The sequence below is a fragment of the Tachysurus vachellii genome, chromosome 16 (assembly GCF_030014155.1).
Source record: "Tachysurus vachellii isolate PV-2020 chromosome 16, HZAU_Pvac_v1, whole genome shotgun sequence".
NCBI lineage: Eukaryota > Metazoa > Chordata > Actinopteri > Siluriformes > Bagridae > Tachysurus > Tachysurus vachellii.
In genome coordinates this window covers 7565683-7583182 of record NC_083475.1, presented here as the reverse complement: position 1 = coordinate 7583182, position 17500 = coordinate 7565683, and the positions used below count along the sequence as shown (strand labels likewise).

The following is a 17500-nucleotide window of genomic DNA, read 5'->3' as shown; positions in this document are numbered from 1 at the left end:
TTAATGGTTTAATGATGTAAATGAATGATGTGCTGGGCTCTTCCTAACCTGCTCTTCCTTTTAAGATTAATTTACTTTATACTTACATTTGTTATGTTTTATAAGTAAGTACATGTATTCTTTAGGTAGGGATAAAACTAAATATAATCCCGTTTTTATTTTGTTTATGTTCTACACTTTAGTGAAAAAAAAAATGTTATTTGCAAAATAAATGCAAAACGTCTTACAGCATCCAATTCAATTTATTTTGTGGAACATGGATATGAAAATGCAGACGCTTATAATGAACGTTTGTTCATGAACGTGTTGTTTGTAGGGATCACAGGATTGCATGAGAGCGTATATGAGGGAAAACATTCAGACAGTGTGTGAAATGTAGTATTACGTTAAGGTCAAAGTGCCCATAGTTACCAAATTACCATCATATAGGCATCATTTTGACACTTTTTTTTTAGGTTGGAGCTGGAATTCTTGTAAGCTGCGATGTCTGTTTGTTTTGGTGCACACAGAATGCATCGCATTATAAAGCTATTATTTTTTACATCTTGGAGTGAAAATATAGAATTAATTTGAGGCCACATGTGATCTGCCTTTGATAAAGTGCAGTCTTCCTCTGCTTCAGCCATCATCTTCCAACTAAAGGCACGCTTAACTTCAGCGGGAGATGCGCAGCATACTCTCGCGCAGCAGCCTCTCCAACGTCTCGCGAGACTTGTCATATAAACTAATTATTATTTATTAAATCTCGTATTTATTAACATTTGAGCAACAGAGAAACGCCGCCGATTGTAGCGAAGTAAAAGTAAAGTTTTTCCACTAAAAATCTACTTGAGTAAAAGTACGCATCTTTAATTATACTCAAAAAGTACAAGTTACCCAAAAAACGTACTCAAGTAAATGTAACGAAGTAAATGTAATTCGTTACTACCCACCTCTGTCCTAAATGACGCACTATACTGTACACTGTGCACTTACACTCTGCACTATGAACTCTACTCTATAGCTTTAGAATAGTTTTGTCTCAAAAGGAACATTAACGTTTTTTTAGTGAGCGGGAGTAAAAGCCGCTTCACGGTCTATGGCAAATAACGTCAAACACATATAATGCACACGCTGCTGGCTTTAGCAGAACATGCTGTATTTTTAAAATGTTGAAAATAAATCTCACAACGTTCGCTAAGTTCAAAGACATTTGTAAGATGTCTTGTGCACCGGAGCGTCTTCAAACATCTTGATATTTTTGTGCATGAAGTATCTAATATTCCCACTTGTTTTTGACTCACACTATTTATATTAGACAATGCAGTAGAATAGTGACTGAGGGACACATCTGTAGTGTTGATTTGGAAACTCATTTTCCTTTAATTTTGTCTTCTGTCAAGTAAATTGAATTTGTAGAAAACGTGTTAAAGTAGTTTTTTCATTAGATAATTATCACGATGCATTAGGAACTTTGTCCGAGGGATATCGTATCTATAGCCTGAAATGAGTGCGATCCGGGTTCTTCTCCCCAACTCTCGGCTCTAAATATAATTGCTAAATAATTTGTCGTGCTGTTTGGTGTAAGGAATGACATGCAGAAGATACAGCTAGTTCTTGTAGGATTAACGGTTCTACTTTGTTTGTGTGTCATATAGTCTTTTTTTCCTCCGTAAGGCGCAATAGTTATGTTAAACCACAAATTAGATATTGATGAGGTCAGCTCTGACACTCCTATCTCTCTCTCTCTCTCTCTCTGTCTCTCTCTCTCTCTGTCTCTCTCTCTGTCTCTCTCTCGACCTGCAGAAAACCGGCGACCTCTACGCCGTCAAGGTCTTCAACAACCTGAGCTTCTTGAGGCCTCTGGACGTGCAGATGAGAGAGTTCGAGGTGCTGAAGAAACTCAACCACAAGAACATTGTCAAGCTTTTCGCCGTTGAGGAGGAGGTGGGACATTCGAGTGGCATGACCTAGTTCTAAGCAGGATAATAAGTTCTTTTGTAGTTTGGTTATATCTGCTTTTTTTTGTCAAACATATCTTATGAGCTTTTGAAGAGTTGTGGATCACATACAGAGTGAAGGAATGTGCTTGAGGCTGATTGACACATTGGCCTAGGAAATACACCCGATACTCTTATAAACACTGCGTACAAAATGTCTCCTTAGTTTTTTTAACCTTATTATTTGGAGCATCTGCTGTACAGTTTCCTATAAATAAGCTCTTACTGTAAAAGCTATAGCATATTAAATTGAGAAGATTTTTTGAGAAGACCTTTGGATGATTCAACATGTTCTAGCCAATCAGAATCGAGAACAGTGCTGCTGTATAATCCTGTGTATAACCTATGGGTTTATTACACTAATCAGATATTCAGTGAGTCAGAAGTTTAAATACACGTCGATGGTATTTTCTGGCAATTGCTTGAACTTGATTGAAACTCTTGCTGTAGCCTTCCATGAGCAACCATAATTATTTCTTATTCCACCTGAACTGGTGTAACTCGGCCAGGTTTGTAGGCCTTCTCGCTCAGACTCACTTTTTCAGTTCAGTTCTTCACTTCCCAAAGCGTTTTTGTCTCGACATAAAGATGATCATTATGGCCAAACAGTTCAAATGGAGTTCCACCTGGTCAGAGAAACACTCCTCCAAAAAGGTGGTGATCACTTGGTGATCCCAGGTTTGGAGTTGGTGCTTTTTGGTTGCATGACTTTCTCCCTTTCAGGCCATGATGATATCGGACTCTCTGAATGGTGAAGGATCTTTTAACTCTTTCCTGATGTCTCTGAATAGTTCACCAGTTTTCTTTGGTGTGAGGATTTGACTCGGTGGAATTCTGATATAATGGATTATTAAATAAGAAATAAGATTTTATTTGTTACATACTACGGTTAATATACAATATACAGCTTGCAGTGAAACGAAACCCTGGTCTTCTCTGAACATAAATAGAAAGAGTAAGAAATAAATAGTAGACACATTAACTGACCAAAAGAAATGTACTGTAACACTGAATATGTAGAGTTGACATGAAACTGAAATTGAAAATTTTTAGTCTAGATTTTTGTAAACTTTGCTCTCTGCTGTAAAATGTGACAATAGTATTATTGGCAAACGGCAGACAAAGAACCAGTAGGGCAAGTTTAGGTATATTTACATACGGCATGTACTGTATTTAAAGGTCATATATCCTTCACTGTTTCTGAATAATGATCACATTGAACAGATTCTTTCTTTTTTTTTTTTTCTTTTCATTTCCTGAATATTTGCTTCAGCAAGTAGCATTGAGCATAACTAGGGATCATTAAAATAAGGGCGATGAAGAGGATCGAGTGCTTCACTCCTTACTAATTTGATTCCTGATGGATTTTTGTATTTTCCTGATTATTTCGTCTCCTTTCCACCAGTCGAATACACGACACAAGGTCTTGGTTATGGAATACTGTCCATATGGCAGTCTATACACGGTCCTGGAGGAGCCATCTAACGCATACGGTCTCCCTGAAGATGAGTTCCTCATCGTCCTACAGGACGTCGGTGAGTACAAACGCGCTAGGATGTATTAACCTCACACTGGATTTGAATACACACTTCTTAGTGCCTAGAAATTTTGATTCACGTTCACATTTATCTAACATTTATGGATGGAGTCTCCAGTGTCGGTGTTAGTTTTCTGCCATAAGGAGGTCCTATGGATGGAGGGCTTCGTAGGCTGCTGAGGGATTATTTATTGCTGCTAGAACATCAGTGTTAACAGGAACTGTCTTGTTCCTTGGAGGATCCAGTATCACGTGTATGATATTCATGAATCATTATTCAATTAAAAAAAAAGAAGCAAACCATCATTAGGTTTGTTTCATTAGGTACATTTACAGTATCTAGTTTAGTCTGTATAGAAAAACATTCTCATTTGAGCACAAGACCAGGTTCTAAGCACAGGATTAAGATAGTTGTAGACTTGTAGAACTTCTGTGTTAAGTGGATCTTCAGTCTTGGTTTGAAGACAGTGAATATGCTGCTTATGTCTTCTTTGTTTAACATACCGTCTTTTCAGAAAGCATTGTTTAAACTTTACACTGATGAATATGAGATGATAGAGGAGAAGTTTATCTTTTATTTTATACCACCAAATTTCTAGAAGTGCAAAAGACTTCAGTCTCCTCTTCAAGAGGTGAAATACCGTCCAATTGGCCTCCATTCTTTTTTCTCCTGATGACGTTTGTTGCGTGTTTTGGGTCAAAAGCAGATTATTTATTTTCCAGCTTTTCTCACCATTAACACGGCTTGCATTTCTCCCACAGACGTCTCTCTGAGCTCTGTGTTGGCTCGTCCTTTTTAACAACAATTTCAGTCTTCACAGGGAAAACCTAGAGTAGATCTTAAGAGCTATTCATTGTAAACCACATACTGTATGTCAAACTCAGGCCCACATCAGAGGTCTCAAACAAGGGCATAGAATAAAAATGAATTTTAGTAAATATTTTACTTTTAATTAATGCAGTGCTTTTTTTGTAAAATGTTACTTTACTGCTAACACAGTAAAGTGATTATTACACCAGTAGAGATTCTTTAGGGGTTAATACATCGGTAGTGATTCTTTAGGGGTTAATACATCAGTAGTGATTCTTTAGGGGTTAATACATCAGTAGTGATTCTTTAGGGGTTAATACATCAGTAGTGATTCTTTAGGGGTTAATACATCGGTAGTGATTCTTTAGGGGTTAATACACCAGTAGAGATTCTTTAGGGGTTAATACATCGGTAGTGATTCTTTAGGGGTTAATACATCAGTAGTGATTCTTTAGGGGTTAATACATCAGTGGAGATTCTTTAGGGGTTAATACATCAGTAGTGATTCTTTAGGGGTTAATACATCAGTAGTGATTCTTTAGGTGTTAATACATCAGTAGTGATTCTTTAGGGGTTAATACATCAGTAGTGATTCTTTAGGGGTTAATACATCAGTAGTGATTCTTTAGGGGTTAATACATCAGTAGTGATTCTTTAGGGGTTAATACATCAGTAGTGATTCTTTAGGGGTTAATACATCAGTAGTGATTCTTTAGGGGTTAATACATCAGTAGTGATTCTTTAGGGGTTAATACATCAGTAGTGATTCTTTAGGGGTTAATACATCAGTAGTGATTCTTTAGGGGTTAATACATCAGTAGAGATTCTTTAGGGGTTAATACATCAGTGGAGATTCTTTAGGGGTTAATACATCAGTGGAGATTCTTTAGGGGTTAATAAAGGGGTGTCAAACTCAGGGCCGCGGGCCAAATTTGGCCTGCAGTGTAATTATATTTGGCCCGCGAGATCATATCAAATGTGTATTACAGCTGGCTAGCCGCATGCTCCGCTAATACTACAAATCCCAGAATGCGTTGTCACTGTATTGACGTGTAGTTACTGACAGCAAGCGCCCCTCATTCTCTGTTGACAGTCGTTAACAACCGTGCTACAGTCACATCGGGCAAGTTAACTCCACCCTCCACAAAAATGGCCAAACGAATGATGGACAATAGGAGCTTTCAAGAAAAATGGGAGGCAGATTATCTGTTCACGAATATAAAGGACAGACCTGTTTGTCCTGTGTGCGGAGCTAACGTGTCTGTAACGAAAGAATATAACAAGACAATATGAAACGAAACATTATGAGAAGTATAAGGACCTGGAAGATGAAAAAAAGTCTGTTTTCTCGGCAGACTATGTTCATGAAAGCAAAATCAAAAAGTGAAGCTGCTGTAAAGGCTGTAAAGCTTTATTGTGGCAGCAGAGACTGCAAAATCTCCCCGACCCTTTAATGAGGGAGAGTTTGTCAAAAAGTGTATGGTCAAAGTTTGCGACATCGTGTGCCCAGATAAAAGGCAAGAATCAATGTGATCAATGTGCAGAGTCAATGTGCAGAGTCAATCAGAATGTAGAACACTGAGGTTGAATATATGTTTTCTTTATGCACTTTTTCTACTCCAAGGCATGAACTGTTAATAGTCGAAAAGTTGGATTTTCATTGAATGAAATTATTATTTTTGGTTGTTTTGTTGTTGGTTTTGAAAAAGATCCACTTCAAAGTGGGAACTTAAAATGATCCAGTGAGAGGCGTGATTTATTTTATTTATTTAAATAAAAAATGAACACCACTGATGTGTCTTTTATTTCAAATTTAATTTCTTATGTGTTTGTAATATCACGCTCTGGTTGTTCCAAATCCTGAGTTCAAGCAAAACTAAAGTTTGTTTCCGTATGAAAAAGGTTGAACATTACGTATCAGTTGCAGTTCATTTTTCAATAAATATTCATTTTGGCCCGTGACTTTATCTCAGTTTTATATTTTGGCCCACTGTGAATTTGAGTTTGACACCCCTGGTTTAAACAATCACCCCTGGGCAACAAGAACACCTGTCATTCACATGGTCCAGTATTTTCGATCCTTTAAAAAAAGTTGGTTTCACATAAAAGATGGCATGTTCTAAGTTGTTTAACACACTTAGATACAAATATAGAAAATTAAAGCTGGAATTCTCATCTATCAGCTTGTATTTTGATCTCAAACCCTGACATCTTCAGAAGAACTGGCCTTGCTGTACTTTTGGAGAGGGCCGGGCATAAAAGTAATGCTGTTCTGATATTTCTGATGTTTCTAGTGGCTGGAATGAACCATCTGAGGGAGTACGGAATAGTCCATCGGGACATTAAGCCAGGAAACATCATGCGTGTAATTGGGGAAGACGGACGCTCTGTTTATAAACTTACAGATTTCGGGGCAGCGAGAGAGCTGGAAGATGATGAACAGTTTGTGTCATTGTACGGGACAGAGGAGTACCTGGTAAGACCTGATGGAGTTTTAATTTAATCCATGATGTTGTCATTATCATTGTTACGTTCTGCACTGAGCTTATTCATGTGATGTGATATATAATCATTTGTCGCACACCCCGCGGTTCTATTCCGACCTCCACCTTGTGTATGAGCAGTTTGCCTGTTCTGCCTGTGCTCTAGGGGTTTCCACAGCATACTCTGGTTTCCTCCCCAGTCCAGAAACAGGCTTTGTCGGTTTACTGGCGTTCTCTAAATTGTCAGAAGTGTGTGATTGTGTTCTTTGATGCATTTGTACACCATCTAGGGTGTCTACCCACATTATACCCCAGGTCTACTGGTATAAATGCGACTTTACTTGTGAGCCTGTATAGGATAAGTGTCAATGAATGAATCACTGGTTCTGTAAAATAAATTCCAGCCCCCACTCAACAGATTTATGTCATGAAAATGATTAAAATATTCCAAATAATAGTTTTTGGAGCTGTATATTTTACTCTTCCTGAACGTTTTTACCGATAGAACAATTGACTAGCAGATTGGACCTCTTAATATAATAACTTGATAAAGTGATGTAGCTGATACACACTCACCGGCCACTTTATTAGGTACACCTTACTAGTACCGGTGTGGTCTTCTGCTGCTGTAGCCCATCTGCCACAAGGTTCGACGTGTCGTGCGTTCAGAGATGCTCTTCTGCATACCTCGGTTGTAACGAGTGGTTATTTGAGTGACTGTTGTCTTTCTATCAGCTCGAACCAGTCTGGTCATTCTCCTCTGACCTCTGGCATCAACAAGGCATTTGCGCCCACAGAACTGCCCTCACTGGATATTTTCTCTTTTTCGGACCATTCTCTGTAAACCCTAGAGATGGTTGTGTGTGAAAATCCCAGTAGATCAGCAGTTTCTGAAATACTCAGACCAGCCCTTCTGGCACCAACAACCATGCCACGTTCAAAGTCACTTAAATCACCATTCTTCCCCATTCTGACGCTCGGTTTGAACTGCAGCAGATCGTCTTGACCATGTCTACATGACTAAATGCATTGAGTTGCTGCCTTGTGATTGGCTGATTAGAAATTTGCGTTAACGAGCAGTTGGACACGTGTACCTAATAAAGTGGCCTGTGTGTGTGTATATATATTTATGTGTGTGTGCGTGTACGTGTTTGTGTGCATGTGTGTGTAACAGCATCCAGACATGTATGAGCGGGCCGTGTTGAGAAAAGACCACCAGAAGAAGTACGGAGCCACAGTGGACCTGTGGAGCATTGGCGTCACGTTCTACCATGCAGCTACCGGCAGCCTGCCGTTCCGACCATTCGAAGGGCCTCGAAGGAACAAGGAAGTTATGTAAGACCTCTACATGCACTTACTGCTCGGAGTGCACAATCTGTTATGTTTATTTTAGCAGGAGACTAGTCATGTCTTAAGGGAAATTGCACAATTGGTGTACAGCAAGGTGATTGCAACAGATCTGATTTTCCTTGTTTGGCCATCATCTGTACTCTCGTGTTTAGTTTCTGCTCGTGTGGTTCATCTCGTTTGCCTTAGTTTCAGAAGGGTTTAGATTTTATTTAAAAAATTTGGACAGAAATTTAAATAATCATCATGGAACAAACAGAAAGTGAACATTTCTACCATTTATGCTTAGAAGATGTTAAGTCAAGTCACTTTTATTGTCACATCACCACAGCACATGTGCCTTGGTGAGTGAAATTCTTGGGAGCGTACTCCAGAAACATACAGGTGAAATTAACAGATGGAAATGTGCAATATGCTCATACATATAGTCGGTACACACAGTGTACTATTAGACATACCTAAAGTAGCACTACACATTATATGCAATATGTACCTACATATCGTCGCTGTCGGGCGGAAACCTCGTATGTCCAAATTTGGTCAATTTCATATTTTTTCACATATCGATGCTATTAGGGGTTCGATGGTCTGTTACGTGGGTCTGTTATTTTTACAAGTTATTAACCAATCTAAAGTCTTGAAAATAGCTTGAGCGCAAATCTCATAACTCCATTGGACACTTCAACTGTCCACCTCTTCCTCACTCCGTGGGAGAGCTTCACGGCATATTTCTCCTCAAGAAGAGTCGCAACGAATCAACACGTCTTCTGAGGTAAATGTCTTCAAAACACTGGGCTCAAAGAAAAAAAAATCTTGACCCCCGCTAGTTCTGGTGCTCGTCTGAGGACAGGAATTTAGCGCAAGACAATCCACTGCAACGCGGACTAAACCCTGTGCACTGCAGATAAGGTACGGCGTTTTTTTAATTTCCTGAAAAATAACGGTTTTGGAGATACGAGGATTCCGCCCGACAGCGACGATATGTATATGTATAAATATAAATGTATATATATGTTATATATAAAATACGCTAAGGTGCAACAGATTGTACGGATACAGAAATGTCATGGATGTGCATCGGATGGTATCCAGTGGTAACAGATAGATTATTGTATTAAATGCAGTGTGTATGTATAGTACAGTATGTATAATTACAGTGTGTATGTATAGTACAGTATGTATAATTACAGTGTGTATGTATAGTACAGTATGTATAATTACAGTGTGTATGTATAGTACAGTATGTATAATTACAGTGTGTATGTATAGTACAGTATGTATAATTACAGTGTGTATGTATAGTACAGTATGTATAATTACAGTGTGTATGTATAGTACAGTATGTATAATTACAGTGTGTATGTATAGTTCAGTGTTGAACTGTTGAAGTTAAAGTGCAGTGTGTGGCATACCATATTGTGGAAGTATGCTGTAGGGTGTATTAGTTATGACTGTTAATTAGTCTGATAGCCTGAGGGGAAAAAGCTATCCCTCAGTCGGCTAGTGCGGGATCGGAGACGTCTTCCTGAGGGAAGCAGAGAGAGCAGTCTGTAGGACGGGTGGCTGGAGTCACTGATGATCCTCCGGGCTTTCCTTATACACCGCCTGGTGTAGATGTCCAACAATGTGGCTGGCAGTTCGCACAACCCTTTTCAGAGCTTTACGGCTGCCAGCGGTGCTGTTTCCAAACCAGGCAGTGATACAGCCCGTCAGGATGCTCTCTATACTGCGGGTGTAAAATGTTCTGAGGATGTTACCAGCTATGAAGAATATTTTCATTAATTTACAGTTAAACACCCACAGCATCACATTTCTATATAAACCTAAATGTATGATATATTGTCTTCTTTTCCTGCTATATGTCCTCCCAACAGACTGATTTTAGATGATAATTTTAGTCTGTGACTTAGTGAAGCAGTATTGCGGTATTTTTTTAATAGAGGCTTTACAGTAAACACACTTCTGTGAGTCTTTCTGGATAAAGGCTGCTGCACGGCTGTGATTCCGCTTGGGTCAGAATGCCGTATCTAATCACAGCCGTGCAGATATTCAGGTTGCGAGCTTGGTATTGCTTCTTTTTTTGTCTACATCTACATACGAGCTTTCATATTTTACGTCAAAAGGTACGTTTATGAAAAAAAGTAGCGTTTGCCTCTGATAATGTCACTAACTCAGAAATCAGAAATACTTCATTTCTCCCTTTTCAGGACGTTCTTTGTTTTTATTCATAAATTATTTAAATAAAAAGAATAATTACAATAATAATATTTACAATCAGCCGTTAGTGAAGGTGTTCTATATCCTGATGACTGTAGGGATGTTGAATTACGAAGTGGAGCTTTTCGACCAATCAATTTAGAGGATTCGGAGCTCATATTGTGATTGTGTAAGTTGTTAATACAGAAGCCTAATCCATTCTGAAACACTGTTTACTTTTGGCAGGTATAAGATTATTACTGAGAAGCCTTCAGGAGCCATCTCAGGACAGCAGAAGTTTGAGAACGGCAAGATCGAGTGGAGCACAGAGATGCCGGTGTCCTGCAGTCTCTCTAAGTCTGAACGCTTTCACTTTCCCAGCCATTCAGAGTCCATTTATTTGGGTAAAGATGAAGCGTGTTCTGATTTTCTGTCTTTATTTGTTGTTTATTTTGTCTTTTCTGTTGTTGTTCATTGACTCAGAGGCCTACAGAGTCTGCTAACCCCAGTTCTAGCCAACATATTGGAGGCAGACCAGGAGAAGTGCTGGGGATTCGATCAGTTCTTTGCCGAGACCAGTGACATCCTGCACCGCATGGTGGTTTACGTCTTTAGCTTACAGCAAGCCACGCTACATCACATCTACATCCACACGTACAACACGTGAGTTCGCTAGAATACCCAGAATCCCACGCACAACAGTTTAGAGAAATGAAGCTAATCAAGAACTCTGTGGTATTTACAAAGCAATAATCCAGTTGTGAGAATCCTGTGGATTCTTTTTCCAAAATAACAAAAATGCACTGCTTAGAGACAATCGTAACCATAGTAACATACAGGTAGAGTCGAGATGCTATTGTAAAGTCAGTTATTTTGGAAGTAGTTAAACACACAGCTGTTTTCTTTCTATCTTTCTTGGTCATGCAGATCGCTGTGTAAGAGAAGGATACATGATCAACCTGTGATTTTGAATTAAAGCCAGAACAAATTAAAACGAATTCACTAATAAGATTAGAGACAGCAGGGGGGCACGGTGGCTTAGTGGTTAGCACGTTCGCCTCACACCTCCAGGGTTGGGGTTCGATTCCCGCCTCCGCCTTGTGTATGTGGAGTTTGCATGTTCTCCCCGTGCCTCGGGGGTTTCCTCCGGGTACTCCGGTTTCATCCTCCGGTCCAAAGACATGCATGGTAGGTTGATTGGCATCTCTGGAAAATTGTCCGTAGTGTGTGATTGCGTGAGTGAATGAGAGTGTGTGTGTGTGTGCACTGCGATGGGTTGGCACTCCGTCCAGGGTGTATCCTGCCTTGATGCCCGATGACGCCTGAGATAGGCTCCCTGTGACCCGAGGTAGTTCGGATAAGCGGTAGAAAGTGAGTGAGTGAGTGAGTGATTAGAGACAGCACTGTGTTATAACTCTCAATTTCACCAGCTGTATCTAAGGCTAAACTGTAGTTATGTGTAATACGATTCTTATCAGCAAATTTTGCTTTCAACACCGCCTGAATAACAAGTTTGGATTAAACTGTAAGCCTGTATTTTATTAACTTGTTTTCTTTCTCCACAGAGCCACACTATTTCAGGAGCTGCTCTTCAGACGCACCAACATCAGCCCTCCCAATCAGGAGCTTCTGTATGAAGGCAGACGACTCGGGCTGGACCCCAACAGACAGGCACAGACATTCCCACTCACCAGCAGGGACAATCCCATCATGCTCCTTAGCAGGGAACTTGTCAATACTGTTGGACTCATCTTTGAAGACCGTGAGACCACGTCACTTCCTCACACACTCAGTTTCTGACACACTTTACACTTTATTTCTGTACACGTCTTTGACTCTATGGCCATTTCTTTTTGTTTCTACCCCAGCACATTTAGACAAAGAAATGTCAGTCATTAGCTATGCAGTTGGCATTTTCAGGAATGCAGATGTGTTTAGACAGATGTGCAGTAAAATATTTCATAAACTCAGGTCAAAATGAATATGAGTATAAGTTTTTAAAAATCTTTTGCACATCTTAGTATATATATATGTGTGTGTGTGTGTGCGTGTGTGTGTGTGCGTGCAGCAAGCCCTCCCAAAGTGCAGCCACGATATGATTTGGACTTGGATGCCAGCTATGCTAAGGTAATGGTTCTTTTACAGCACGTTAAAGAACCAAAGGTTTTATTTTTTATTGTTTCATGACATTCCCTTAATTGATGAACCACGTATTTATCATCACAATACATCATATGTAACAAACTAATTAATGCTTGTCTTAATTGATTATATCTATATATTAAATTATTAATCCAGACCAGCATTAAAGAATGAGTCAAAACATCAGAAAATTAAATTAAATCTGTCATGTTCCATATGAACCAACACCTTAATTAACGCTTGATAAAATTAAGAAATAAGACTGAACACAAATTAGAAGATAGAAGGTTCTCTCTAGTGTGACCTATTGTACGGGAAAACATAATGAAGTGCTTTCTAGTATGGCCTTCCAGTGGCCACCAGTCATTTAGTGGCCTTTAGAGTTTCCCTACATGCAAGGAATTGGGACAAAGTGCCCTAATGGAGTTTCCTTCCAATGGAGAAAACAAGATGCAGTGCCCTATAGGCTCCCTTACATGTGATAGAAATGTGATGAGGTTCCCTTTAGAACGATCTTCTAATGGTGAATGTGATTCAGTGCCCTATAGGTTCCCTTACATGTGATGGAAATGTGATGAAGTTCCCCTTAGAACGATCTTCTAATGGTGAATGTGATTCAGTGCCCTATAGGCTCCCTTACATGTGATAGAAATGTGATGAAGTTCCCTTTAGAACGATCTTCTGAGTGTGAATGTGATTCAGTGCCCTATAGGCTCCCTTACATGTGATAGAAATGTGATGAAGTTCCCTTTAGAACGATCTTCTAATGGTGAATGTGATTCAGTGCCCTATAGGGTTCCCTTACATGTGATAGAAATGTGATGAAGTTCCCTTTAGAACGATCTTCTAATGGTGAATGTGATTCAGTGCCCTATAGGGTTCCCTTACATGTGATAGAAATGTGATGAAGTTCCCTTTAGAACGATCTTCTGATTGTGAATGTGATTCAGTGCCCTATAGGCTTCCCTTACATGTGATAGAAATGTGATGAAGTTCCCCTTAGAACGATCTTCTGATTGTGAATGTGATTCAGTGCCCTATAGGCTCCCTTACATGTGATAGAAATGAGATGAAGTTCCCCTTAGAACGATCTTCTAATGGTGAATGTGATTCAGTGCCCTATAGGCTCCCTTACATGTGATAGAAATGTGATGAAGTTCCCTTTAGAACGATCTTCTAATGGTGAATGTGATTCAGTGCCCTATAGGCTCCCTTACATGTGATGGAAATGTGATGAAGTTCCCTTTAGAACGATCTTCTAATGGTGAATGTGATTCAGTGCCCTATAGGCTTCCCTTACATGTGATAGAAATCTAATGGTGAATGTGATTCAGTGTCCTATAGGCTCCCTTACATGTGATGGAAATGTGATGAAGTTCCCTTTAGAACGATCTTCTGATTTGTGAATGTGATTCAGTGCCCTATAGGCTTCCCTTACATGTGATAGAAATGTGATGAAGTTCCCTTTAGAACGATCTTCTAATGGTGAATGTGATTCAGTGCCCTATAGGCTTCCCTTACATGTGATAGAAATGTGATGAAGTTCCCTTTAGAACGATCTTCTAATGGTGAATGTGATTCAGTGCCCTATAGGGTTCCCTTACATGTGATAGAAATGTGATGAAGTTCCCTTTAGAACGATCTTCTAATGGTGAATGTGATTCAGTGCCCTATAGGCTTCCCTTACATGTGATAGAAATGTGATGAAGTTCCCTTTAGAACGATCTTCTAATGGTGAATGTGATTCAGTGCCCTATAGGCTTCCCTTACATGTGATAGAAATGTGATGAAGTTCCCTTTAGAACGATCTTCTGATTGTGAATGTGATTCAGTGCCCTATAGGGTTCCCTTACATGTGATAGAAATGTGATGAAGTTCCCTTTAGAACGATCTTCTGATTGTGAATGTGATTCAGTGCCCTATAGGCTTCCCTTACATGTGATAGAAATGTGATGAAGTTCCCTTTAGAACGATCTTCTAATGGTGAATGTGATTCAGTGCCCTATAGGCTTCCCTTACATGCAAGAAAACATGATGCAGTACATGATAATGCTCTTCCACTAGAGTAATGTGAACAGCTGTCCATCATTTTATGTTCCTTTATTACATTACAAACACAATACTACTGTGACTGAATTCAACAACAATCTGTTTCTGTTGGTTTAGACGTTTGCCGGTGACGTGGGCCACCTGTGGAAAACCTCCGAGTCGTTACTCGTCTATCAGGAGTTGGTGAGGAAAGGAGTGAGGGGGCTCATGTAAGTCCACTGGCTTTTTCTGCTTTCTTCAGTTTTTTGCTTAGGATCACACGCTTTGGGGTGGGGAGGAATCACAAAAAGGGCAGTTTTTGCTTTTGGTAACTTTGAATGATTGACAGTTTAGAGTGATTGACATTTGTCTTACCTCAGACGATCACGTGTCCGACTGATCTAAAGCAAACACTCGTGTATACACTGTAACTCATTTAAAGGTAAGAGGATCTAGGTAGGATTTAAAGGTAAATGTTTACTGTTCATGCAGCGAGCGGCCATTTTGATGCGATGCCACTTGCTGAACTTGAGGGTTGAGCAGAAACGTTTTCTCTCCCTAGAAGCTCCGCCTCCTTCCTCGAATCTCACATTAACCATGGTTTTCTAAAATCTTACCTTGCTATAAAAAATGGTGCAGCAACACTTTTTTCTCAAGTTGAATGCAGAATGTTTTGATTTAATTTTCCATTAAACAGGTTTTGGATTGTCAGCGTTCACTCAGCAGCACCTCTACAACACATTAGAAACAAAGCCGTTTCATTGGACAGGATTTTAATTCTCACCTGCAGCTCAGTGATTCTTTTGTTTTTTCAGAGAGTTGATGAAAGAAGACTTCAACGAGGCGGCGCATAAGAAAGCGGAGGTTTTCCACATGTGTAACCACTGCAATCAAACCCTGGAGAAAACCCAACAGCTGTAAGAGCTGCAAGATATCCATCAGGATCAATAAAGAATTGATTACAAAACAAATATCACTTATATTTTAAAAGTAAATGGAGTCTCTGTCTGGAGTTTAAATCAAGTTTAAATTACAAAATTTTTTTTTTACATTTATGTTAAATAAATGATTTTCTAACTTGGATAACTTCAGCTGTAAATGAATATCGTCGCTGTCGGGCAGAAACCTCGTATGTCCAAATTTGGTCAATTTCATATTTTTTCACATATCGATGCTATTGGTCAGTCCCCACATGGGTCTGTTATTTTTACAAGTTATTAACCAATCTAAAGTCTTGAAAATAGCTTGAGCGCAAATCTCATAACTCCATTGGACACTTCAACTGTCCACCTCTTCCTCACTCCGCGGGAGAGCTTCACGGCATATTTCTCCTCAAGAAGAGTCGCAACGAATCAACACGTCTTCTGAGGTAAATGTCTTCAAAACACTGGGCTCAAAGAAAAAAAAATCTTGACCCCCGCTAGTTCTGGTGCTTGTCTGAGGACAGGAATTTAGCGCAAGACAATCCACTGCAACACGGACTAAACCCTGTGCACTGCAGATAAGGTACAGCGTTTTTTTAATTTCCTGAAAAATAACGGTTTTGGAGATACGAGGATTCCGCCTGACAGCGACGATAGTGTAGTATACTGTGTGTGAGGGTTAACACGCTCTTTTGAGATGATGGTGTATGTGTTTGTGTGTCGTATTTATTCATTTATCACTGCTGTCCTTTTGTTGTTTAGATGTGCAGCATTAATGCAGGGGAATCTGTTATCAGCTGAATATGATGAGCTCTCAGACTTGCACAAGAAAGTGATCAGAGTAAGTTTTCATTATTACTGCTTATAATTTCTCTACAGTTTCACACCCGTTACTGAACAAGCAGGTAGTTTTTGTCCAGTGCTAATGTTCAGTACTAAAGAGACCTGACTCAGAGTCAAGCTAGTGACTCTTGTTCTTGTTGTTGTTTCAGATTTCAGCCCTGAATTAACACAGATATATATATATATACACACACACACACACACACACACACACACACACACACACACACACACACACACACACACACACACTCATGTCTGTTTCCTCTACACACAGCTGTCTAACTCACTAGGCTCCATGGATCAGACCATGCAGGACCTCAAAAACAAATTCCTTCCTGGAGGCATGCTAACAGATACATGGACACAGCAAGTTGGCACACACCCTGAAGACAGAAAGTGAGTCCTGCTTTAGAGTTTCAAACCCCTGCTTCTAAATGACTTTAGAATGAACATTACCCGGACTTAAGAGCAGTGTGAAAAGCCCTCGTGAGCTTTAAAAGGGTTTTCTGACAAAAAAAATTGAAATTTTACATTTATTTGTATATCGCTTAGGGGTGCACGGTGGTTTAGTGGTTAGCACGTTCGCCTCACACCTCCAGGGTTGGGGGTTCGATTCCCGCCTCCGCCTTGTGTGTGTGGAGTTTGCATGTTCTCCCCGTGCCTCGGGGGTTTCCTCCGGGTACTCCGGTTTCCTCCCCCGGTCCAAAGACATGCATGGTAGGTTGATTGGCATCTCTGGAAAATTGTCCATAGTGTGTGATTGTGTGAGTGGATATTATATATATATATGTTTTTATATATAAAACAACGGATATTGTCTCAAAGCAGCTTTACAGAACAAACATAAAACAAAACGTTTAGACATATTAAATATGTTTGTATTTATCCCCAATGAAAAAGCCTGAGGTGACAGTGGCAAGGAAAAACTCCCTTATACGGTAAAGGGGTAATGGAAGAAACCTTAAGAGGAACCAGACTCAGAGGGGAACCCATCCTCATGTGGGTGACACTGGAGGGTGTGATTATAAATATACAGTCCGACAAATGTTGTTGTTCTCAAAGACCACATGTAGTTGGCATCTCCTCTTAGTATGTCCGAATATTTAGTCCAACTGGAGCTGGTAAGTCTCTAGATGTCTCAGGATCCTCACATGGTTGGCCTCATCTAAGTGAAGGTCCAAATTCATCATGGCACGGAAGACTGGATG

At 39.7% G+C, this 17500-nt stretch overlaps 1 protein-coding gene across 2 annotated transcripts in view; it reads left to right on the top strand.

Annotated features, from left to right (window-relative positions):
* tbk1 (TANK-binding kinase 1) overlaps nucleotides 1–17500 on the top strand; it is a 30074-nt gene that overhangs the window by 1702 nt on the left and 10872 nt on the right. For both annotated transcript variants that reach the window (XR_009649714.1, XM_060889843.1), the window contains exons 3-14: nucleotides 1786–1926; nucleotides 3385–3514; nucleotides 6622–6803; nucleotides 7985–8145; nucleotides 10600–10710; nucleotides 10837–11016; nucleotides 11919–12115; nucleotides 12422–12480; nucleotides 14662–14753; nucleotides 15339–15440; nucleotides 16209–16287; nucleotides 16567–16688. Coding sequence is in view for 1 of the 2 variants with exons in the window: in XM_060889843.1 (XP_060745826.1) it covers nucleotides 1786–1926; nucleotides 3385–3514; nucleotides 6622–6803; nucleotides 7985–8145; nucleotides 10600–10710; nucleotides 10837–11016; nucleotides 11919–12115; nucleotides 12422–12480; nucleotides 14662–14753; nucleotides 15339–15440; nucleotides 16209–16287; nucleotides 16567–16688 (1556 nt within the window). In the remaining variant the exon portion in view is untranslated. The remainder of the gene's footprint in view (nucleotides 1–1785; nucleotides 1927–3384; nucleotides 3515–6621; nucleotides 6804–7984; nucleotides 8146–10599; nucleotides 10711–10836; nucleotides 11017–11918; nucleotides 12116–12421; nucleotides 12481–14661; nucleotides 14754–15338; nucleotides 15441–16208; nucleotides 16288–16566; nucleotides 16689–17500) is intronic.